At 39.4% G+C, this 24,156-nt stretch overlaps 1 protein-coding gene across 1 annotated transcript; it reads left to right on the forward strand.

Annotated features, from left to right (window-relative positions):
* The first annotated feature begins 1,316 nt into the window (after window positions 1-1,316).
* fgfr1b (fibroblast growth factor receptor 1b) lies at window positions 1,317-21,497 on the forward strand. The gene is made up of 17 exons (XM_017407958.3): window positions 1,317-1,642; window positions 9,893-10,027; window positions 12,092-12,190; window positions 12,294-12,466; window positions 12,557-12,680; window positions 13,039-13,229; window positions 15,760-15,904; window positions 15,984-16,174; window positions 16,253-16,398; window positions 16,900-17,021; window positions 17,147-17,257; window positions 17,363-17,553; window positions 18,446-18,568; window positions 18,650-18,720; window positions 19,772-19,909; window positions 19,984-20,089; window positions 20,696-21,497. Exons 2-17 carry the CDS (start codon window positions 9,925-9,927, stop codon window positions 20,792-20,794), a joined length of 2,133 nt encoding a protein of 710 aa, XP_017263447.1. The 5' UTR covers window positions 1,317-1,642; window positions 9,893-9,924; the 3' UTR covers window positions 20,795-21,497.
* Window positions 21,498-24,156: the final 2,659 nt, after the last annotated feature.

Here is a 24,156-nt window from a genome sequence, read left to right on the forward strand (position 1 = left end):
ATCCATCTGTGGGACAGACCGTCTGAGTGTGTGTGTGTGTGTGTGTGTGTGTGTGTGTGTGTGTGTGTGTGTGTGTGTGCATATGTGTGTGCTAGTATTATTATTGTTGTGGGCATAAAAATCTGTTTACACTCTCACAAAGAAATGCCTTGGTTGTAAGTTCAAAAAAGTGAATAATTTGAGTTAGGATATATTGTACTGTACATTTGTTCAAAGTTAGATTATGGTAAAACTATGGAAAAATGGAAGCTGATGTCATGCTCTTTTAACTAAAGGAAAAGGGAATGTGTGTGGTCCGGATGCAGCTATAACACTAGTTAGTCTAAACATCTGATTATGATCACAGGAAAGTGTTACAGAAACATTCAGACAGAAACTTCCCTTGCATGTCTTGTGTCTGCCAAGGTTATAGGATACACACAAATTTGTGCTTCTTATATGATTTTATTGTTTTTATACTCACATACAGATAGATAAATAAATAAATAGCCCAAGTTTGCATCAGTGTCCTAATTTTTTTTGCCTGTTACCTTTTTTTAAAGAGAGAAAATAAAAACATTCTACCTGCAGAGCTGCAAAGCAGAAACTGAAAGGAAAAGAAATCCCTTCACTCCCTCTCTCCTTCTCTCTCTTGGTGTCAATCAATCCCCCTCCCACACACGCATACCCTTGCACACATTTCTGATGTACTTCAAATTATCCTTTTTAAAGTGAATCAATCAATCAATAAATAAAGTACTGAGATCAAAATATTGTTTAATCACACAAGTTATGTGTGATTAAACAATTTTGTGTGTTTTAACAAGTTTGATTTTTTAAAAACATGCCTACATAAGAATATCACTGACACCTGAGCAAAAATCACACACATCAGCCCCGATTCACTTAAGCAAAACTGCACACAGAACACACTCCCAAGTATTTCTAAATAATCATAAAGTAAACTTAATCTCTGAATCTTTAAAATTTTAATAAACAGAACAGGAACAAAACAAAGCACTATTATTATTATTATTATTATTATTATTATTATTATTATTATTATTATTATTATTATTATTATTATTATTATTAGCTTGATACTGACGATAAACATTGCCCAAAATTACCTGTAAGGTTGCATGATGACTGTCAATGATAGGTACCTTTTGGCCTCATAATTCAAGAGACCCACTGAGTGCAGGTAAAATCACGTGTCCTCACAACAACTGTTAGACCAGAACAAGGGTGTGGTGAGTGGAAGCGGAGGGTGGTCCCTGCAGAGGTGCACCGGGACTCAATGATTCCGTGGGGCTGTGTTGTTAATCGACCGGGGGGAGCTGGCTGGGAGGAAACTCCTTCTGTAGGCGTTTCTTTTCGGTGACAGTATATCGAGACAACGCGGTGAATGGAAGGCACTTCCCATGTTTCTCCGCGAGGGAGAAAGAAGAAGTTTGGAGTTTATTAGACCCGCTCGTGCACGGATGACTCCGGGGACGTATGGGGCTTTCAGAAACGCCAGCAACTCATTTACGTGTCACTGCTGCTAGTGGTTTTTAAATGAGACTCGAGGCAATCCTGAAAAGTTCAGTGTTTGTGGTTTTGCAGAACAAACGTGACTACTGCGCTCTGATCCAGTAAACTGTGGATCCGCTCCCACAAGGTACGTGTCTCTGCATAAATGTGTGTTCTTTGTCCTTGTGTTGAAGCTGTTTACATGCATTCTTGTCTGTACTTGTCAGTGTTTCCATCATTCCTCTGTCTACATCACGGGAATTTTGCCCTATCATATAAAAAGCCGTGTTCTTGAAACAATAGTGAAGCTGTATCTGATTTGAGCATGCTATTAAAACTTAAAAAGAAAATATTGCATGAAAACAACTTGTACGTGTTTTTTTGCATACTAAAGGGTACTTGGGTAGAAATATTTGTACAAATGAAAGTACTTGAGACACATTAAAGGCAAGTGAATGTACTGTAAATACAGTAAAACAATTTGGTTCCCAAAGTTGGGGGTCTTGAGAAGCAATACATCAATCAAATTCACTTTAAAAGTTGTTGCCAATAACATATTAACTGTAACTGTCACAAAGAGATGAAAATAGTAATTGTTAATGGATTTAAAAAATCATAATGTTTTGGGGAATGGTTAAACAGAAATTCCCAGCATACCTTGCACTATGTGTTTGTGTTTTTCTTGTTGTTTTATCTGTTTAAGTTGATAAGGCTTGGTTTGACAACATTTTGTTGTTCCTGTTTTCACTTAAGTTATGATGGTTGATGGTAGTTGTCATATGAATAATGAGTGTTGAATTATGAGTTATGCATATATTGTTTTTGACATCCTCTTGAATGCATTAAGTCTGTGTGTTGATTAGAGGCTTCTCAGTGAACTACTAAATTTGCTACATGATGAGTGTTTAATACTTTAATTAGCATTGTTTGTTTACGTAAGTCTCTGAAGCTATTTTGTGGGTCGAAAGCTAAAAAGATTGGAAACTACTGACTTAAGACTGTGATGCATTTTGTTACATCTGAGCTCAAGCCAATATTGTCAGAACAATGCTTGCAAAATATCAAAGGCAAAAGTACTCAGTGGTTATATTGCTACATTATATCTAAACTTAGAAGCCTTCTTCATTATTTTATATAAAGCTTAATACTATAGTAAAGTGTCTCCCACACAGTTAAAAACCATCTTCCCAAGTAAAAGTGTCACTATATAAGTTACAAGTGAAAGCAAGTAGATCTAAGAGTGCAAACACTTGCACAGTAGTGGAGTCAAATTTTAGTGTAATAATTCATGGAGAAAAAGAAAAATACTTCCAAATGTGCCTTACTACAGTGTTTAGCTAATAGGATGCTTATTTTGATTTAATGGGGCTGACTTTAGGAATTCTACAATTTAAAGATACATTTTTTGGAATGTAACATTTTTTTGGATGATTGATTATTTTCCCCACTGATTTGATGTGCCTACATTTTTTTCTATTAGTTAGATTTGCCAGTTGTAAAGAAAGCTTAAAATGCTCTTTAAATAGAAAACGGTATTCCATAAAGGAAGGCATATTGCCTGTTGTCTTGCATGCCACACTTTTAAACAAAGACGACCAATCAATCTGTCAGTAGTCAGACTGTGCATTGAAGATTACTCTCAGCTACTACCACACCAAATTATAGCTCAACATCTGTAAAATTTACTGAGTTATAGTTATTTTTGTGTTTAAGATCGATGAGCTGTGGTACTATCTTGAATTGGGTTGACTTCAATAGCTAATCAGAAGATCTACATCCAGTGATTACTTTCTTAAAGTTTCACTGACACAGGAAATTGCACGATTGCCCAATGAAAAGAAAGGTGGGGTGTGAATATGTCAAGTTCCAGGATGGCAAGTTTAGCTTACTATTAAAGAAATGAAAGAAACTTGTTTTTTCTTCACTTTCAAAAACTGGAAGTAGAAAACATGTGACATATTTTAATAAAAACAAATGTTTTTCAGATTGGTTACAACATTTATTCAAATATTTGATCTGCTATAATTTGTGTGCAGGACTCAAACATCAATGAACAGCTTTATGTGTAAATCAACACTAGGCCTGTCTCATTATCTTCTAGCAGCAGTGTTGTTAAAGCGACTGGGCAGACTCCATGTTTTGTTGCAGTGATTAATTATGATAGTTTATGGCATCATGACTGACTCAAATATGTAGCGTGTGCTTGAAGATTGTGACTTACTTCTCCACACTGCCTTCCAGTATTCTAAGTAAACTAGTAACATTCTGTCCTAAAGTTTACTTTCCCCACTAACTTTATGGTCTGTGTTCGTTTAAATGAAGTCTCTGTGAGGCTTCCAGACTCTTGCTTCTCTTCCTGTTTGGCTCTTGCCCTGTGTGTGTTTTCCAGCTCCACTGGATGGGAGGATCGAGGAGTTGGCGTCTTAGTATGAGAACTATTCAGAGCTGCCAGTCGGCTGCAGAATGTGATGTGTAGGTGAGGGTCTTCGGCACAGAAAGTCAAGCAAATAGGGCATGTTAGACAGCAAGGAGACTTCGAGGACACGTGAGAAATGACAAGTCCAAAAGGAAGACAAAAACACACACAGACAGGCTAAGAAAAGCTGTCTGCTGTGTTCTCTACTTATCAGAGATGAGACTTGTTTAAACGATCAGTCCAAAATGTTTTATATCCTGGTTATTGGTGCACATGCAACCTGGATTACTAGTGATATTAGTTTGCTTTTTGTCTCAAATGATGATTCTTTTCATTTGCATATCTGTAAGCTTAGTTTAACTTTTAATTGTTTTGTTAAAACCACAGAGTAATTTTAGGACAAAATGCATTTTGTAAGGGTTTGCAGTTGGTTACTCAGTGTTGAATTCTCATGATTCAAACACTTTTGGTGAACTGTCCAAAAAATATTTTTGACAGCCTTGTCCTAAACATTTCTCTTTGTCTTTATTGAGAAACAGAAAAACATTGCACCAAAGTGCACCGGAACGGGTGCCAGATCAAAACAATCTTAAGCTAAAATGTGATGGGGTAGTACCTGAGAGAGAGTCACAAAACAATGATTGAACATAGTGTTATTTTCGAGGTTTGACAAACACAGCTACAACTCCATCATTTCCCAACAAAAAATAATCCTAGTTTAAAACTCCAGTTTGAAAGATAGTGAAAGACATGCATTCCTTCGAGGAATCCTGAGTTTTTTTTCACCTTTACATTGTTTTATGCACCTTTCTGGTTTGAAATTAGATGTTCTAAATTTTTTTACAATATCATTATTGGACTTAATTTCTGATGACAGCAAGCAAAATCTAACTTTATCCTAAAAATAAAGAAAGTAAGAAATCAAATGAAGCCTGATTTTTACTACAGTCTCTCTAAGATTTGCAGTTTCCAGCATATCGTTTCCAGATGTTGCATGTCTGCCTCTTCCATATACCATATGCACATCTTGTCATATCTTCTTCCTATCCAATCTTAACTTTAACACCTCTGTAATGCACATGTACAGTAAAATAAAAAAAAAGAAAACAGATGTGGAAGTAAAAATGATGCCGCAGCAAATGTGGAGCATCAGGTTGTGTCGGCTACATCTGTCATTTTATAGCAGGAGGTTTAATTTGAATGTGTTCGCTGTCAGGTTGTCTGCTGAAGATGTTTCTGCTTATGTTTATGTGGTGGGTGGGAGGCTGCTGTCTCCTGATCACATGTGAGCCACCGTGTAAAACAACAAAGAGTTCAGCAGCTCGATGCTCACATTAAACTGTCATTAATTAAAGAGGCAGCTGTCCTTATGTGTGTGTTCAGTCAGTGTGTTAATTATGTTTGCGTAAAGCTGGCACCCAGTGCTGTTTTGCTCATCACACTTATGGACTCCACCCTCAACCACATGCACGTGTTCTGCATGCACACTGGCAGTGAGTTCAGCCCAAAGCTGAAGGACAGCCTCTATATTGAGACGCTGGGTGTGTTGGTGACAGTTGTCCTCTGTGATGTCCAGCTGATCTGAGGCTCTTTGAGGAGGGTCAAACAAATGTCATCTTATTTATGAGCTTCATGAGATGATGTGTTTTACTGACTGTCCTTTATGACAGCCTCAGTGTTAAGGACAATTACAAAATGAACTGAGTTTAGTTCTAATTTGTATGTATTTAATTGGGATGGAGAGGGATTTATAATTTATGAATGAATTACAAATCATTTAGAACTATTTTTCATGTTGTTAATTTAATATATTTGAGTTGAAGCTGTTGTCTATTGAAACTGAGACAGTCAAATACTAAACTTTACATTCACGTTTTCAAGATTTTGCCAACTTGTTACTCAAATCATTAATGGAAAAAAAAGATAAAGTACAGATTAGGAGATCTTGAAAACTGTGCTCATAAGTTTAGTAAAGTCCTTGACAATGTGACACTATATTTGACATTTTTTTCATTTTAAAAATATTTTTGCACAAGTAGCTACTGTATTTCTTGTATGGCTATTTTAGAGGGTAAAGTGTTTGATATTGGCAGTTTGTTTGTAAAGGGATCTTGAAAAAGATTCTTAAAAAGCTCATAGTTCCTGGAAAACACGTCTGCTGTCATTTTGTAGCTTTTAGATATGAACTCTAAAAATACAACATCATGTTTTTTGGCATGACAATAGAAGTTAAATGTGTTGCCAACATTTCCACTATGGGAAATGGTAAAACCTAATTCTGTTTTAGTCTTGGAATTCACCTTAGTCCTCCTTGACTCTGAATGACAACCTTGCTATTCTCTCCATGACCTTCTTGACCTATTAGAACATGGCTGGATTCTTGCAAATTTGAAAAATCTCCCTCAATGTAAAAGCAGTTGTGACGCTGCTGTCAGATAAGTTCTTCCCTGCTATTTTTTTGCATACCAGAGAAGCTCTCCTCTTCCCCAGCATGGTTCTCTCAGACAGCTTCAGGATGCATCTACAGTTTAGAAGATCACTACAACTGTACCACTGCCAGTGTAATGTCAAATTCCAGAAGACCAAGCCAGACTGGTGTATGTGTGTTCCACATCATAGACACACTGCGACCACATTCCCTTCATGCTCCACCCAGATCCCCGATACACTGCCACCACAATGATAAACCATCAAAACCTTGCAAGGGAAGTTTTATTCATGCTCTAAACCAACACCGATCAGTTAGATTCTTTCTCAAGCAATGGGGAGCCCATTCTGTTCCTAATATTTCCCTGAAGGCCATGTCAAGAGTCTGTAGACCATTTAAGATTTGGCTGTTTTTTTTTGTTTTAGCAGGGCCGTTAATGTGTATGAAGTGTGACAGTTCTGTAAACTTATAAGTTTAAAATATCTAAAAATGACAAAGTTAGTGGAGATAAGGCAACAAGGTTTCCTTTTAATTCATTTACAAAGTGCAGGGTAGGTCTCATGCTGTTTGTGTTCTCACCTGCAGCCCATCTGGATAATGTCCTCCAGAGCTCAACAACACGTGTAAAAATAACGGTCGTTAGGTGTTTTATGAAAGAGAAAGAACATTGATCTGAACCTGTTTAATGACCACACCTGCAAGTCATTCCCATTTAAAATTTAAAATGCAGAGCAAGAAATGTTGCTATCATTATGATTTCTGTAGATCCAAGCAACATTAGGAAACCAGTTCACTGTCCTCAGAACCATTTGAAGTAATTTGTCTTGGTGACCATTTTCAATCACAACTATGTTTAACAGTAGGTGCTTTTTTTTTAACTCAATGGAGACTCTGGAGTGATGTAACCGGTCCATACATAAATATAAATTGACTGGCTGAGCAAAATTCATGTAACATGCACAAGTGACATGGCCATGCTCTATGTTGGTTAAATGTTACACAAAGCAAAGCAAACACATTAGCCCTTCTAAAGGTAGTATCTCACTGGGCTGCGAATAGTTGGCAAACAGCATTCATGAGGGAGTCTCCAAAATATCTTATGACGCTTGTGGGGGGTTTCAGTTTCCTTGCATGAATGGCAGAGGCATACAGTCCTGAGTTTTGAACGTGTTCAAAAAGATTTGCGCAGCAACTTTTCTCTCAAAATAGCCACAAAGTTGTGGTGGGCATTTCCAACCCGTTTTCAAACCACCTGAATTTTGTCGTTGGTGTCTCCAACGTGTCTCTAGAGTGCTAGAGCTGAACTTTGACACCTGCATGGAAGTGCTTCTCTGACAGAAAACATCTGAGGCAAATGTCCAGGTCAAAAAAACAAAACAAAAACACACTGATGATAAATAATAATTATTGAAAAACTGGTCCAAAGTTGAGGGTGGCATGGTGGAGCAGTGGTTAGAGGTCTCGCCTCCCAGTCAGGAGATCAGAGGACCTGGGGCTGCCTTTCTGGGCGGAGTTTGCATGTTCTCCCTGTGCATGTGTGGGTTTACTCTAGGTACTCCGGTTGCCTCCCACAGACCAAAAACATGCATGTTAAGTCAATTGGTAACTCTAAATTGTCCGTAGATGTGAGTGACAGCGTGAATAGTTGTGGCCCTGTGAGGGACTTGTGACCTGTTCAGGGTGTCCCCTGCTTCTCGCACAGTGACTGCTGAAGAGAGGCACCAGCTCCCCATGATACAAAAAGGAGAAGTGGGTAAAGAAAATGGATGAATGGTCCAAATTTGCCTACCTTCATTTTAAAAGTCAGATTAAATTATAAATGATTAAAGATTAAATTATAAATGTGAGGGTCAAGGTGGGTACAAAGCCAGCCCAGGTGGGTATGATATGGGCGGAGGTGGACAACAAAATCTGCACAGCCAATACTTCACTTTTGCAAGACATTCATGCAAAAGTATGAATGTCAAAAATGTACTGTTAAAAATGTTGCCACATCTCGCTAGTCACTTGGTCGCAAAGGCTCAGAATTCAGTGAGACTGCGGCTAAAAATTAGTCTATTTCCTCACAATTTTCACACATTTTCCAGTTGCCAACTAGACTCCAATAGTCACACCTTGGTGAGATACCAACTTTATAACCGTCAGAAGTCTTCATATCTATTTGACCAAAAATTGCTTTTTATTGTCTCTACTCTGTTTCATACCATAAAGCCTTATCTCATTTCACCTATTACAACCCATTTTGCTCTTGAAATTTATCCTTTGGTTTTGCATATTCATACCAAAGGTATTTTTATGGGGCTGCCTTGTATTTATCCTTTTAGCTATGGACAAGTACAAAAAGGTGCCTTTAATCCATGCAGTAGAGATCACAGCAAAATATGGCAAACTGAATCAGTCAAGAATAGACAGTTGGAGAAAAACTTAATGTATGTTTTGCTAGTATGTTAGTGTGTAACTAACATTTATTGCAAAAATTGAAGAGTCTTCTTTTAGGCAGATAAATGATACAGTCCCAGAGCTTTTTCAGGTACCAGGCCATGTAACTAGGACAACAAAATGCATCTGTTTTGCACTTTATTAAAAAGTAGCATCCACATTTATTTTTAGGAATATAGTATACATTTTTTATATTTTTGTTGACGTTTAGTTTTATTTACTAAAGTTATTTGACATTTCTCTTAATTTTATTTCTTTATCACAACTAACTATACAGGCAGCTACATGTTTTTGTTCAGTAATCTATGCAATTCCAAACGGTTGGGGGGCGTGGGGTTCCAAGACGACCGATTAATCGATTAATCGAGAAAATAATCGCCCGATTAATCGATTATTGAAATTATCGTTAGTTGCAGCCCTACATGTAACACTAAAAAATCTCTCTTAATTATTAATTCAGGAGTTTAACTGCTCACAGTTTCTATTGAAAAGATAATATTCTTAAGACATTGTTACCAACAAATATAAATGAAGTAAATAAAATAAGTTTCAATACAAGCCAGAAAGCCTCGTTGTGCAACTAAGGCAGGCTTCAGCAGGATGTTTGGTTCTGTCTTTTGCTCCAAGCACAGATAATGTGGGGGGAGTATTTCACACCTTCATGAAGACAAATGGTGGAACTGTTTGTTTTAGGCATCCAGCCTGCATGACTCAATTGCCGCTGCGGAGTCATGCTTGACACTTGTGTTAAGGTGTCACAGTTGAGCGGCCGGGTGTTAACCTCCAGGTGTCACAGGTGAGGTCTGCATCTGCTCAGAGAAACGGGCAGAGGAGCATGAGCAGCAGTGGCTATTCTCAGAATTAATTATTCAAATCCAGTTCTCCGGTGACTGCTGCTGGATGTGTGCACTACATGTTTGCACAGGCCACGTCTGCAAGTTAATTTCCATACTGTAGCGAAATGAATGGAAGCCGTTGGCTGCCTTGAATAGAGTTTTCATTACTAAAGCTTGTGGTCTGCTTTTATTGAACAATGTACAATGAAAAGAAACGGGGACTCTGAGCAACTCATCTTCATGTGAGTGTTTGTCATCGTCTCTGTATTCTCTCTGCAGACTGAAAGAGACAGTCGATGGATTAGGACACGATGGGTTTCCCACGCTACTTCCTGTTGTTGCCCTGCATCCTGCTGCTGCTGGTTCAGGTCCCTCAGGCTCGGTCCAGACCAGCCACCGAGGACACAGACACAGGTAAGATCCTTCACAAATGTCTGAATGTGAGTGTTTCAGGAAGATCTCTAAATATTTTTTTTTTCTCTCGCAGCTCATTTGTTTAAAGGCAAAAACACAAAACTGCCTAGGTCAGTAATAGCCTGCTGTGGTAGGGGAACGACGGACAACAATGTTTTTGTCGAAGTGTTTCACAGATATTGAGCTAAAGTGTTGGTGGGGTAGTAGCTGAGAGTCATCCCTGATACATACTTCTAATGGATCTTCGTTTGGCATCAACATTGGAGTCAACCCTAATTGTCTATGTCTTGTAAAACTAGCCAATGGATTTTAATGAAACTCTCAGAAAATAATCAATAGATATACCTCTGCAACTGTTTACGTTTAGAAGTCATCTCAAGTCAAGATGGCTGTCACAACTAATGAGATTATAACAGGGTATAACTCAGTCAGTTTTACAGATACTGAGCCAAACTTTAGTGAGGTAGTTGCTGAGAGTCATCCCAATCACCTATCCTGTCTGTTAAACAGATCATGAAGTAAAACTTTGGTGTGTAAGTTGTTGAGCAATATGCATTACTTCAAGTTAGTTTATTTTTCTATGTGCATTATGTGCAGTTTTATTTTTTGTGAGTTATTTTTTTTTTGTGTGTTTTATTAGTTTTGCTTTAAAAAACTGACTGAGACATTTATTTGGTTGTCAGACATGTGAGACATTATTTTGCTCTTGTTTGGAGGCCACCCCTGCCTTTTATTTGTTTAACCTTTTTGTGTGTGTTTGTCTGATCCCAGCTGTGGACTTAGCATTTTAGTTTCTTTTATAAAACTCTCTAAAATTTTCCGATGAGCGAATTTATTTAATGAGGAAAAGTGGCTTTCTCTAGGTTTGGCTGTTTTTGGGTTGAGACATCTGAAACTGGTTAGTGATTTTTATTTATTTATTTATTTATTTTTCACGGTGGAACCAGGCCTTGGCTCTTGGTGGGCTGGTTATGGTCTGCATATCCTGCCCAGACACAGAAACGCATCCACCCAGTCTGAGAGTGTTACGGTCACTCAGACTCTGTGTGGGTAATCAGCACACACACAGGCAGAATCTTCCAGGCGGCGTTCGTGCTCCTCTCCTTACACTGTTTGTGTGAATATGCAAAGTGCAAATCCGAAGTGTGCGTTTGCCCATTTTTGTTCCAACCATCTGGACTCCAGCTGAGTCTGTGTGATACTGTTGTTGTGGAGCCTGTAAACTCTTGTTTTCCCTCTCAGTCGAAAAACCATCAAATTTAGCTTCTCTGCTGCAGTCTGCGCTCATAAACAAAGCCTGCTTTTAGTTTCCTACTTTGCTCAGCTCAGCTGGGTGAAGCTTTCTGAAATCTCACCACTGACCTGATTTCTTTCTTTGTTTCTAAGCCTGATGATACACAAAGAAAAGCAAAGGTTTTCTGTCCAGATCCCAGACCACAAATATTGATCAAATATATTGTTATAACATAAATGCAGATGGCGAACACAAACATAGGATTGCTCAGTTTTTTTTGTTTGGCAGGTAGTTCAGTTTGTCTGATTTTTGTTATCATCCCTTTTTTATGTCTCTGGAAGTGCTTGAGAAGAGATCATCAGGATTTAGTTATTCGACTGTAAACCTCTGCCTTTACGCTTGTGGTAGGAGGTTTGTTTTCCAGATAAATACATTGTAAAGCACTTTGCAGAACCCAGATGATCCTCAGAGGTCTTGCTCGTTTATTAGAAGTAAAAATCAGCTTGTCTGCTTTGTCCAATTACTTTGTGACTGGGAGATTGTAAGTTTTTAGCCTGCTGTTAATGGTCCGTGGTAGCGGGGGAGGAGGTCTGTGAAGTTTCAGAAGTGGTTGGGGTGTAGCTCTGTGCCATGGCGACAGCTCCTGTCTGCTGTCGCTTGTCAAGTAGAAACACTTGCAGTGTCTCTTTTCACAGAGGTCAGGGGTTAATCCTCAAGCTGCTTTCATTGTCCACTGGGAGGAAACTACGTCTCCTACCTGAAAAGCTTTAAGAGCTGCTTCTTCTGTTTGTGCATTCTCACAAACTTCTTTAAAATGTCTTTTTAACCAGATGCAATAAAATCCTCTGAAGACGAAGAGGACGATGAGTCATCCTCGGAGGAAAATAAACTGTCCAATGAACTGTCAACAAGCAACGAAAAGCTCCAACGTAAGCCTCACAATGCTCCTAAGGCTTCCAGCTTTTGAGTTTAATTAGTGCAGGCGCCAATGATTGTGATTATAATGTTTATGTCACGGTGTCTCCTTGTTAGCGCTGGCGCCACAGTGGGTGATGCCGGAGAAGATGGAGAAGCAGCTCCATGCCGTTCCTGCCAGCAAGACTGTCAAGTTTCGCTGTCAAGCAACTGGAAACCCCATTCCCAGTCTGCGCTGGTACAAGAACGGAAAAGAGTTCAAGAAGGACCAAAGAATCGGAGGGTTCAAGGTGTGTGCTTCATGGCAAAGTGGAGACTTTAGAGCTTGTTTTAAAATGATTTGTTCAGTTATTTTCCTTTACCTGTCCTCAACCTTTCAGATCAGAGACCACATGTGGACTCTGATAATGGAGTCGGTGGTTCCCTCTGATAAGGGGAACTACACCTGTGTGGTGGAGAACGAACACGGGAGGCTTAAACACACCTACCTGCTGGATGTAGTCGGTAAGATCTGTTCATTTAAGGCAACACTGGTGCAACTGAAAAGCATGCGTAATTCAGCCTAAAAGACATGTGCAGGTTGTTTATATCACAGGATAGAACCTGCAATTAATCTTAAAAAAAAGTTTCAGAAAAAGTGCTAATGCTGATTTGTAAGAAACTAAGCAGCTCCTGCAGATTGAAGTTGCCAACTGATATTTGAGTTCTTTGTTTTTAGAATTATTTCTGTTCATTTCAAACTGAATATCACCCAAAACTAAATCCCAGTTCAAACTGAGTTGCTGTAAACAGCATCTTAATGTTTGTTTGTACGTGCTGCCGCAGCCTTCCTCTGACACTGATCTGAATCTTCCCGCCTCAGAACGTTCGCCTCACAGACCGATCCTGCAGGCCGGTCTGCCGGCCAATCAGACTGCAGTCGTCGGCAGCGATGTGGAGTTTGTGTGCAGAGTGTTCAGTGACCCACAGCCTCACATCCAGTGGCTCAAACACATCACCGTCAACGGCAGCAGAGTAGGGCCAGATGGACACCCCTACGTCCTGGTTCTCAAGGTAGGCACGGCACACAGGTGGCGTTTGTGTTGATTTAGTTCCAGTCAACAGTGCATTTGTGTACTTTTTTTTATTTTAATCTTACAGTAAAAATGCAGTTGTTACTATAGTTCCTGTAAAAGTTAATGGAGAAGGCTCCATTAGATAATGGAGTACCATCAGTGTTTCTAAATGTGAGATGCTGCTGTTGGGTTCACTGAATGTCTGTGCTGGTTTGCTGCTCTTTGTCTCATTTTGGTTAGAAGTTGTTGATGAGTTTATTTTATGCGTTATGCATAATGACCATAAAGATTCCAGATTCTCTTGATTATAAATTAAATGGGTTTGTTTCAAAAAGCATTGATGTCACCATCATTACTTGCAGACATGTAAAGTTACTGAATCTACAGTGCTTCTTGATTAATAAGAGTAAAACTGTTAAACTGAAGAATTTTTTAGCAAGAAGAAATCTTCAGTAGCCAGGAACTGCAGACATGGGACATTATTGAATAAAAAGGAAAAATAAAACTTAATTGATGTGTAAAGGCTTCAATGTGGTTTTCAAGTTTGCATTTGAGAAAAAAAAAACTTTTGAGTTGCACACTCTTGTATAATTACTAGCTTAGGTTTCTGCTGCACCTCAGCATTTGACTCGTGGGTTTACAGTTTCACATTAATTCCAATAGATGGTAATAAAGCACTGGTTTTCCAACAGTCTTTACAAAGTAAAAAGAAGCTTGAGTGGTTTCTTACGAGGAATTCAAACTGGCTTTATTCCCCAAGAATTTATACAAACTTAAATAGCAACACATTTTCTCACATAAGATCCTAAGAAATAAAAACAGACTTATTTTCTTTTTGTTTTTTAAGGCATTTTTTTCTTAGTTCAAACTGAAAAGTGTGGAATTCCCAGCTTTAAAACTGCAGGCCAAGAAAGACCCTACTGACCTTCAGGAAGAATGAGAGGGAAAGTGATTTGCATGCGAGTTCAACTGCAGTTTTTTAGTTTTACTTTGGAAAGCTTCTCTGATGGTTAGGAAAACAGAAAAAAATACCTTTTTGTGTCGACACTCAAGATGACTGAGAATCTTCTGGAACAGGAGTCAGTATTGTTATACCTCGATTTATTTTTTGTCTCATATATTTGATGCTACCTTTTCAACTGAAGTGTTTTCATAGAGTACGGGTTGTCAGCGCATATAGTCTAGGGTGTCAAAAAAATAAAAATCCTTGGCTGCATGCAATCGACCACAAAAAGAACTGTCCGACCATTGTGGATTGGAACAAATGACGAAACTTAGGCCTCACAGCCTTACGGTAAAACCATGACTTACACATAAATCACTTTTATTTAGTAACTTCTGGCTCAAAGTTTAATTAAGATGCTTTTGACATAAAAAACAGCCAGACTCAGCCAAACATAAATTAAAAAGTTTAATTTTATCAAAACTGTTGCCAGGTAGAAACAATGTTATCATGATGGAGAGCCAGCAGGTATCAGCTGTTCCTGATGTTTTTATGACTCATCGTCTTTTGGTACACTTACGAACAGCTCATGCAATTTTGTCAACTGTTTGAAAATATTCCACTAATAATATCTCAACTAGACAGAGTTCATATCTAACACCTGATGTTTGCAGGAATCAGCAGGGTGTAGAAACTGATCTTTAGACTGTGCGGCAGCGGCATGTGAGAGTTCTGCAATGATTTACTGATGCTATTGAACGTCATCATCGTCGGATGTGATGATCTCTGCTGGGTGGTGTTGGTCTCATTTGTCTCTGAAAGCACACTTTTTGTCAGGTCACATGTGTGATAGGATGTGTTGTGGATTGCTGATGAAGGAGACTCAGTCATTGTGGTCTGTTGTGTCTGGTCTGTGGCTAGAAGTCATTTGTGTATTATACGACTTCTTTTTTGTCACAAGAGGGGCAGAACTTATTCAACTGTGGCTGAGTTATTGTCAAAGACAAGTTTCAAACAAGATGTCATCGACTTACTCATTTTCTTCACAAAAAGGCTAAATCTGGCAAAAATCTTTAGTTGTTTCTTTCTCTCTTTTTTTGTCGTGGGGGTGGGTGGTAGGTGTTCTGTCAAAAAAAACCATTCTGACTGACACATGTGACTACCATGTGCAAGTTAAAAAAATAAAAAAGAGAAGGAAATCACAATTATGGCGATCACATTAATTCTTGGAATTTGGCTGCTTTAACCAAATTTGAATATTCAAAAATCACTCCCCATCCCTACCTGCAACCTGTGGTGTAAACGCTGTTAAAGGCTGTTTAATGCTCTTTCTCCTCGTAAACTGAGACAATAATTCTGCACCAGAAGAAGACTCGTACAGGCGATATGTTCTTCATGAATAAATGTAATGTTGCTACACATTTTCAACTTATTTGCTGTACTTCAAAGTGGTAAAAGATTAACAGTGTATTTTAATCATTACTATTACCACTAATCTGCTTTAGTTTAATATACTATCTGGAATTGGATCAAAATTTGCTTAGATCTGAAAACATTAAAAAATTTTTTTGTCTTTTTTCCCAAGACTGCAGGTTTGAACACGACCGATAAAGAAATGGAGGTTCTGACTCTGAAGAACATATCTCTGGATGATACTGGAGAGTACACCTGCCTGGCGGCGAACTCCATTGGAATGTCGTACCACTCGGCGTGGCTCACTGTGGTCGACGGTGTGTTTAGATGGAATCTACGTTCATGGAAAGGCTCTGAAGTGTTTCTCTTTGCTCACTGTGGCTTCTCTCATCTCAGAGCTGTCGCCCTCACCAGTCCCCTCACGGACATACCTGGAGATCTTCATCTACTGCCTTGGGTTTTTCATCATCGTCATTCTCACTGCCACAGCAGTCATATGTAGGCTCTGCTGCGCCCCGAAGAAGAGTGACTTCACCAGCCAGCTGGCAGTGCAGAAATTAGCCAAAAGCATTCCTATGAGGAGACAGGTGGTGCAGCTGGTCTCTGTTTTTGTTGCTGCTCTTCCAGTTTAAAGATTCTCATATTATTTTGGCATCTCTCTGCAGGTATCGGTTGACTCCTCGTCCTCCTTGCAGTCTGGGACGTGTTTGATGCGACAGTCCCGCCTCTCCAGTGCAGCCACCACTGTTTTAGCAGGAGTGTCAGAGTACGAACTCCCTTACGATCCTGCATGGGAGCTTCCACGTGACCGGTATGACAGCTCCTTATCTGCTGTACATTATGCACACACATCCACACCAACATCTACGCGGGTTCATTGTTGGGAGGCAGCTTGTGTTCATTTCAGCTCAGCTTCAGATGGAGAAATGTCATCAGTTTTCCAAACTGATGCAAAAGTTGTTTTACTTCAAAGCGCCCATATTACTGTCCTCCGCTGTGATCTATGTTGCATGCAGTTTGTGGGCCTGAAGAGGCCCTTGGATTATGCCAATCTGGCCCTCTCAAACAAAAACAAAACAATTTCAATCAATAATAAAAAATAATTTTGATGATCAGGGTTTGACTACAGTATCCCCCAGCATAGACAGAAATGTGAGACCATCTCTGCTGCTTAAAACTTTAATGTCTTGCTTATGTTTTTTTGTGTTTTTCAAATCTTTATTATTGCTTTTCTGAGCTTATAGATCTAAAAAAAGTATAATTTCTCAAAATGACACTCATAAATTGCTGGTACCTTTGGTCCTTTTTGTAGGCTCACACTTGGGAAGCCTCTGGGTGAAGGCTGCTTTGGTCAGGTGGTCTTTGCCGAGGCTCTTGGGATTGACAAAAACAAACCCACACGCCTCACCAAGGTGGCTGTGAAGATGCTCAAAAGTAAGAGAAAAGCTGTAATTTTTGTTTGTAATCTGTGCTTCTATTAGTGTTAATGTGTGGATTCTTAATAAAGCGTCTGTTGACCGTTTTTTGTCAGTGCTGTGATAAGTTGTTGTTGTGTTTAGCGGACGCCTCAGAAAAGGACCTGTCTGATCTGATCTCTGAAATGGAGATGATGAAGATGATTGGGAAGCATAAAAACATCATCAACCTTCTAGGTGCCTGTACCCAAGATGGTGAGTGCTGTTGTTTCGGAATGACTAACTGAGCCAATCAGGACACGTTTTTTATTCATTAACGAGTTGGTTACGCACTGAACGGGTCATTCTGACCTGGAGCAGGCCCCCTGTACGTGATAGTGGAGTATGCCTCGCAAGGGAATCTGAGGGAGTATCTGCGCGCTCGGCGGCCTGCTGGGTTGGAGTATTGGAGCGGCGTGCAGCAGGCTGCGCTGGGCAGGGTGGAGATCAGGGAGCTGGTGTCTGCTGCGTACCAGGTGGCCCGAGGAATGGCGTACCTTGCTTCAAAGAAGGTAACAAACACAGTTTTACACATTTTTACTTGTCTATTTCTACCTGTAAATTAAAACATAAGAAGTGCACCACAACTCAGTCTCCTAGGGATGATAGAGAATATTGTCTAATCTTAACTGAATGAGGGATGTGCAGAACACCAGCTGTAGAATGTGGTAAACTTTTGTATGGAGTACCACGTCTGAAAATACTAAACTCTCCAAGTCCCAACTATTGTAACAGACATTGGAAACAGTAGTAAAGTTTTACAAGCTTATATTTATTTCTGACATTAACAAGCAAACTGGTTGAAGGGTGCAGTTTAAGATGCGATGGTTTATCTATTCCATGTCTGCTCCAGGCTTGGCTCTTGTGGTCCACAACAACTAAACACAAATTTGAAATACCTTGAACCAAATTTTCTCAACATGTTACAGCTGTTGTTGCTAGCATTTCCTACAGAGACTTCACTGGTGCTACTTACAGTAGGTACAAAGTGTCATAAAAATACAACTGCAATGAATATACTATTGTTTTTGTAATAATTGATTTTCAAGCATGTACATATTCTGAGTTCAATTTCTCTCCCGCTTTAAGTTTGTGCATTTGTTTAACATTATGCTGGTGTAGATTAACAGTCATCCAGGACATGGTAAATCCAAAGAAAGGTTAAAAACAAAAACAACTGGACTTCTCTTCAACTGGAATAGAAGTCCAGTTGTTTTTGTTTTTAACCTTTTTTTGGATTTGTTTAACATCGGTCCAGGAACTAAACCTGAAAAAGATAAATTCCTTTTTTATTTCCCCTTGTAAATAAATGAAACAGGAAGTGATTCCTGCAGGAGTATATTACATGGCCTTGGATTATTTCCCCTTTATTCAGCTCTTGCTTTTTTTTCTTCTTTGTTTCAGTGTATTCACAGAGACCTGGCTGCCAGGAACGTCCTGGTCACGGAAGACAAGGTGATGAAGATCGCTGACTTTGGCCTTGCCCGAGACATCCACCACATCGACTACTACAAGAAGACCACCAACGTAAGCCAGAAGACTTTTAATAGACCAAGTATCAATGAAATCTCATTGAGCCGTAACACTGACAGATTGATGTGCCCACAGGGTCGTTTGCCAGTGAAGTGGATGGCACCTGAAGCTTTGTTTGATCGCATTTATACTCATCAAAGTGACGTGTGAGTCCTCAAGTTTTTTTTTTGGTTTCAGTGAGTCCTGTTTGAAGTGTCTGACGAGGTCAGGCTAAGTTTTTTTAAAGTACAAAAGCCAACGTCTGAAAAGTAGAAAATTCTTTGAGAAGATGTTTTTCTTAGTCACTTGCTGCCCATAAGCTGAAGTATGTTTAATAGAAATGCAGCCATCAGAATTACCACTGTACTGCATATATTTAGTGAATCAAAAATGTGAGAAAATTGCAAATAAATAAATAAATAAGGGGGAGAGGTGAATTTTCAGTTGCAATTTCACTTAACTGTGAGGTCTATTCAAACAGTTGATAGATGGGGTCACACACTTTTGTTACTATTATTTTACGGGTCAGAAGCTGAAAAGTTTGGGAACCACTGATCTGGACTGTTTTTAGCCGAAGCAGAGAACATCTGCATCGTAACAAACATTAGATGGACAAGAAGAGATTTGAGGGAGAGATTTTCAATATTTGGACTAAGGAATATCGACTTCAACGACTTCAGTGAAAACCTGAGAAACCCCCTCAGTTTACTCCTGGAAAACACAAGTAACCTGGTAATACTAACTTCTGGGATGAGTGTAGCTTCAGTCTCAGAGTACAAGCTGCTCGTGCTCAGATGTGTTGCACATGTGACGGCAGCACATCAATAAAAGTCCTTTACCCCTCTCCTTATTGACTGAGTGTTCCTGGGAGAGCCTCTCTAGTTTATCACTAAATTAGATCTACTGATGAATTCGTGTTGAGGGAGCATTTTTCTGCTGCAGTTGGCCGCATCATAATTTCTATCAGCTTATCGTGTTTTATCAGGGCGGCAAAGTAAAGCTGTCACATAAATCCGACACAGAAAAGAGTGCAGTATATTTAGAGTCTCTCTGGGTTCAATCAGATAAAAGTGGGTTGTTTGCTGTCTAAGTTTTCAATGAGCAGAGTTTAAATAAATGTAAGAATTTGTTCGAATTTCTGATAAAAGTATCTTCTGAAATGGGAAGTAAAGTCACCTAAAAGTGATGTTTTTGGCGTGTTTCTGTGCGCTGCTGCAGGTGGTCATTTGGCGTCCTGCTATGGGAGATCTTCACTCTGGGGGGCTCTCCTTACCCTGGTGTTCCGGTGGAGGAGCTCTTCAAGCTGCTAAAGGAGGGCCATCGCATGGAAAAGCCCTCCGCTTGCACTCAGGAAATGTGAGTAGATCCTCGGTCGACTGCAGATGAACTTTCATTGACAGTGCCGTACAAGTAAAACTGTGCTTTTTCAGGTATCTGATGATGAGAGACTGCTGGCATGCGGTTCCTTCCCGCAGGCCGACGTTTCAGCAGCTGGTAGAAGATTTAGATCGCACACTTTCTCTATTGGCCAATCAGGTAACATGCTTTCAGCCAGTGCAATATATAAAAGTATGATTTGGCCATCCTCTGCTTGAAGTATTTTCAGATAGGAAAAACTTGTGTAATTATGCTCAAAGTTCCTTTTCTACAATGTTACTTTTAACGTCTCTGTAGCATCTGTTCATAGTTTATTACAATCAGCTGCTAGTTTTGTTTTTTAGAAGTTGACACAGTTTTCTGAGGTCCTAATAAAATGGGTTCGTGTTGTGACGGACTCTCAGCTACTACCATGTCAAATTTTAGCTCAGTTTCTGTTTAACTGACGGAGTTAGAGCCATTTTGTGTCGTCTACTGTTGATTAGCTGTGGCAGCCATCTAGAATTAAATTGTTTCCAAAAGTCAATCAGTTGTAAATGTTTGATTTCTTTCTGAAACGTTTCATCGAAATCCATTTAGTGGTACTTTGCTAACAGACAGACGGGGTCAACTCCAACAGGTAATGCAAAAGTTTTAGGCAAGGATCGTGATGATGATGACGACATTATGCATCAAATAAAAGGGAAAACCAAACTAAACAAAAGAGGTAAATGTGGTCTTAAAATGACTTCCTTAAACCTAAAACTCTGTTCTAACCTTCTACAGGAGTACCTGGACCTGGCTGTCCCTCTGGTCCAGTACTCATCAGTCCAGTACTCCCCTGTTATTCACTCCTCCTCAACTCATTCCTGCACTTCAACATAGTTGTCGTGGGAAAACGCCCCCCTCCCACCCTTCCTGAACCACCTTCACCCTGTTTCCTGAGCAGCACTGTGCGGCCCCTGATGGGGGCCCCTGAGCGGAGTCGTGGAGGGATTTCAGACAAGCTCCTTCACTGCAGACTGATGTGAAGAACAGCTGGACTGTGCTGGACTCCCTCAGATGGGGAACGAGCCGTCTTACTTGTAAAAGACAAAAAGACTGAGTCATGTCACTTTAAGAGGACTCTGGCTCCTGTGTGTTGATGTAATTAGTGTGAATACTGTAAATATTAGTTTGTTATGCAGAAGATTAGTCTGAACTTGTTACAGCAGCATCGAGTGGAGGAGAAAGATAAAGTAGGAACAGATCATAAATGAACAACAAAATGTAGAAAAGAATCTTTTTAAAATATTATATTTTATTTTTATTGTTTAATTTCTGATCATTAGTAGCATCCTCAATCTGCAGAGGTAGTCCATAACTCATTAGTAGATTAATGTTAGATTAACAGACATTTTTGATTATTCTTGGCTTGTTTTTCTGTATTTTCCGTTCGTCGACAATAATGTAATGTCGTCATTGATTCCAGTGTTATGAATTATTTACATTGCACTTATCCTCCAGCTGATTTGTAGCTGTTACAGAGGCCTTTAGCTGAATGTAAAGAGTAAATAAATAACAGTATTAAAAAGCAAATAAATTCTCAGGTTTTTGTTATGATAATTAAAGTTAAAACTGTGAAATATTACAGAAATATTTGCTCCACTACAATGTAAAAAGATTACAAAACGAAATCGCTAGGGCATGGGTGGTCTTTACAGGGTCTTGGTGAGGTGATCAGGCATATATTCGGTGTGGTTTTTCACCGTGGTGGCAGCATATGGGGTTCCTGGGTGGGGTGTCACCATCTGGCTGAAATGACCAATCCATGCTCTGGATGAGCTCTTCATTACATTGCTTGATGCTGCTGAATGTTTTTCCTTCCTTATGCTAAAACTGATGGTAAGAGCCAACAAACCTCCCATATACATAGGAAAATTTAGCAGATTGTGATAAGGCCATGGAAGCAACCTAGCACACATGTGATACCCCTGGCGGAGGTACCATGCTAGCATGGCATGATCTTCTAGCTCGTAGCAGCTTCTTGACACGGTCCAAAAGAGTTGTGAGGCCCAGGTCATGATGCAATTGTGGACATACCATTATAGGAATGTGCTGCTGACGTATAGAGCATAGTCGGGGCACAGGAGAGAATCTTATATGTAGAAACTATCAGAGACCAACCTAGATATCCCTTGGAAATCTGGAAGTTGAAGCCAAAATGGGACCAGTGTTCTTATAGGTTGGTTACAGCTCATGTTTTATATCTATATCTATATCGCTCTATATATATACATTTTTCTAAGGCAGTATGATTTTTTTTGTAGGTGACTAGGTTGTACTTGAGACCCATTATCCCTAGTGCGCAGACTCTGGTTCCAAAAGTACAACATGGCAGCACCCTTAAACAGGATCTCATGGCTTCAGGTTTTAACAGCAAAAACAAGTGGAGACATTTTGTCTTTTTTATGTCATTGGGAAGAACTTATTTGGTAAGTAGAGTGTAGCAGCATCCTGACCACCTTCAGACTGAAGGATGTTTTTCAAATTCGCAACAACTCTTCTGATGGGTTGTATTGGTTGCAGGACGCTTAGCAGTGTCAGTGTGAAGGGGACCTGACTCTTTCACTGGCACAAGAACAGACATGGCGACGAAACTCCAAAAGTCTGCCTAATCTAGCTTTGCTGTCTCAGCCCTCGTCTTACTGGATCACTTTGGAATGGATTCCTAGCCTGAATCTAACCAGTCTTATTTTTTGTGCCAATTTCACTTGTATATTCATAAGCTTTCCTATGTCATGATTGACAAAAAATAGTAAATATATTAAACATCTGTGTGTAACATTTTAGCATAAACTCCACTTAGCCTACTTCAATGAAACTTATCATTGTGGCTTCTGGTTTGCACCTGTTATTTTTTTTTTGTTTGGAAGGGGGTTGCTGTGGAGGTGCTTTGCTGTCTCAGCCCTCGTAATTACTATACCTATACATAGTTAAGTAATATTTAAAAAGAAAAAAGATTAAAAGCTTTTCTTCTGTAAAGAATGCTCTCTAAGGCACATTTCTACCACCTGGTTAGGCAATCATAAATAAGTCTGTATGTTGTGGTCAGCAGGTGGCAGTATGTTGATTGTGGCTGTGTTATATAGTCTTCCCAGAACACACATCCACACACACACAGTTCGCTGGGTTTATGTATTCATTTGATTCTTATTCAAGGACACACCACATTACACGATTCTCTTCTGGTAAAAGTCTTTCCACACACGCAGCTCTTGTCTTCCATCGAACACCAGAAAAAACTTCGGCCAGGTCCCAGCTCGCCACTGCCAGAAGGAAACTAATTTAAAAAAGATCCACATCTGTGTGAAGTAGTTCCTGTTGGCACTGTTCCCCTGAACCAATGACCCGTGTCTCACCCTGAGGCTGACCAGTAACCACACACCACCGAAGGCTGTGATAACAGTCATGGTCAGTAACTAGAAAACAAACTGGGAGGAAGTAGACACACAAACCCAACAGATTTGACTCTAGAGAAGAAAGAAAAAGACAGAGAGAGAGAGAGATTTTTGTTTCATTTCATCCCCTCTCATGATTTACAGTTTATAAATGGCTAAAAAATATGATGAGTCCTACTAAATGTTGTAGCAGCATTGTGCTCCTAGACATAACTCTGTGCAAACATTAACTGATGCTGTGTGTCAGTGAACTGTCTAGTGACTGGAACTGCTTTGCAAGTTTTTTCTAGTAGTTCAGGGATAATTATTCCTGTGGACGAAAACAACTGAACCTTGAACTGCACCTTGGGTTTTGTAGATACGAACAGTTTACATGTGCAAAAAAGATTAAAACGGTGTTCGGTGCATTTTGCTGCAGCCTCAAGCCAAATTCTTCGTCCTGCTTGTTGCAGTATCGACATCTAATTTCATCCTTTAGAGGATTCAGAAAACTATAAAAGTCTGAATCACTTCCTCGAAAAGTTTCTCTGGAAAAAGCTTGTGCGGACTGTCACAGGAAGGAAGATCTAGAAAAATTTGAGTTCAAAAAAGGGGACAAAGTTCATGTAAAATTCAGATAATCATGATATAGAGAGGTTTCTTGGGTGTTCAACCACTTCAGACCAGTGACAGTAATGTAAGTCCAGAAAATCTACTGAATAATTTACTTATATCTGCAAGATTTACACAAACTTAAAAAAAAAAAAAACAAAGAAACTCTGAATCAAATAAACTGCTAAAAATGGACATATAGTGGGAATTAAGACA

This window comes from Kryptolebias marmoratus, linkage group LG14, assembly GCF_001649575.2.
Source record: "Kryptolebias marmoratus isolate JLee-2015 linkage group LG14, ASM164957v2, whole genome shotgun sequence".
In the NCBI taxonomy this organism is placed as follows: Eukaryota; Metazoa; Chordata; class Actinopteri; order Cyprinodontiformes; family Rivulidae; genus Kryptolebias; species Kryptolebias marmoratus.

Bases quoted from the DNA above. Each gene is read 5' to 3' on its own strand.
- fgfr1b (XM_017407958.3), top strand. From the start codon at position 9,925: ATGGGTTTCCCACGCTACTTCCTGTTGTTGCCCTGCATCCTGCTGCTG. The intron at 17,022-17,146 runs GTAAGAGAAAAG...TGTTGTGTTTAG, and splicing joins GGCTGTGAAGATGCTCAAAA to CGGACGCCTCAGAAAAGGAC. The intron at 19,910-19,983 runs GTGAGTAGATCC...GTGCTTTTTCAG, and splicing joins TCCGCTTGCACTCAGGAAAT to GTATCTGATGATGAGAGACT.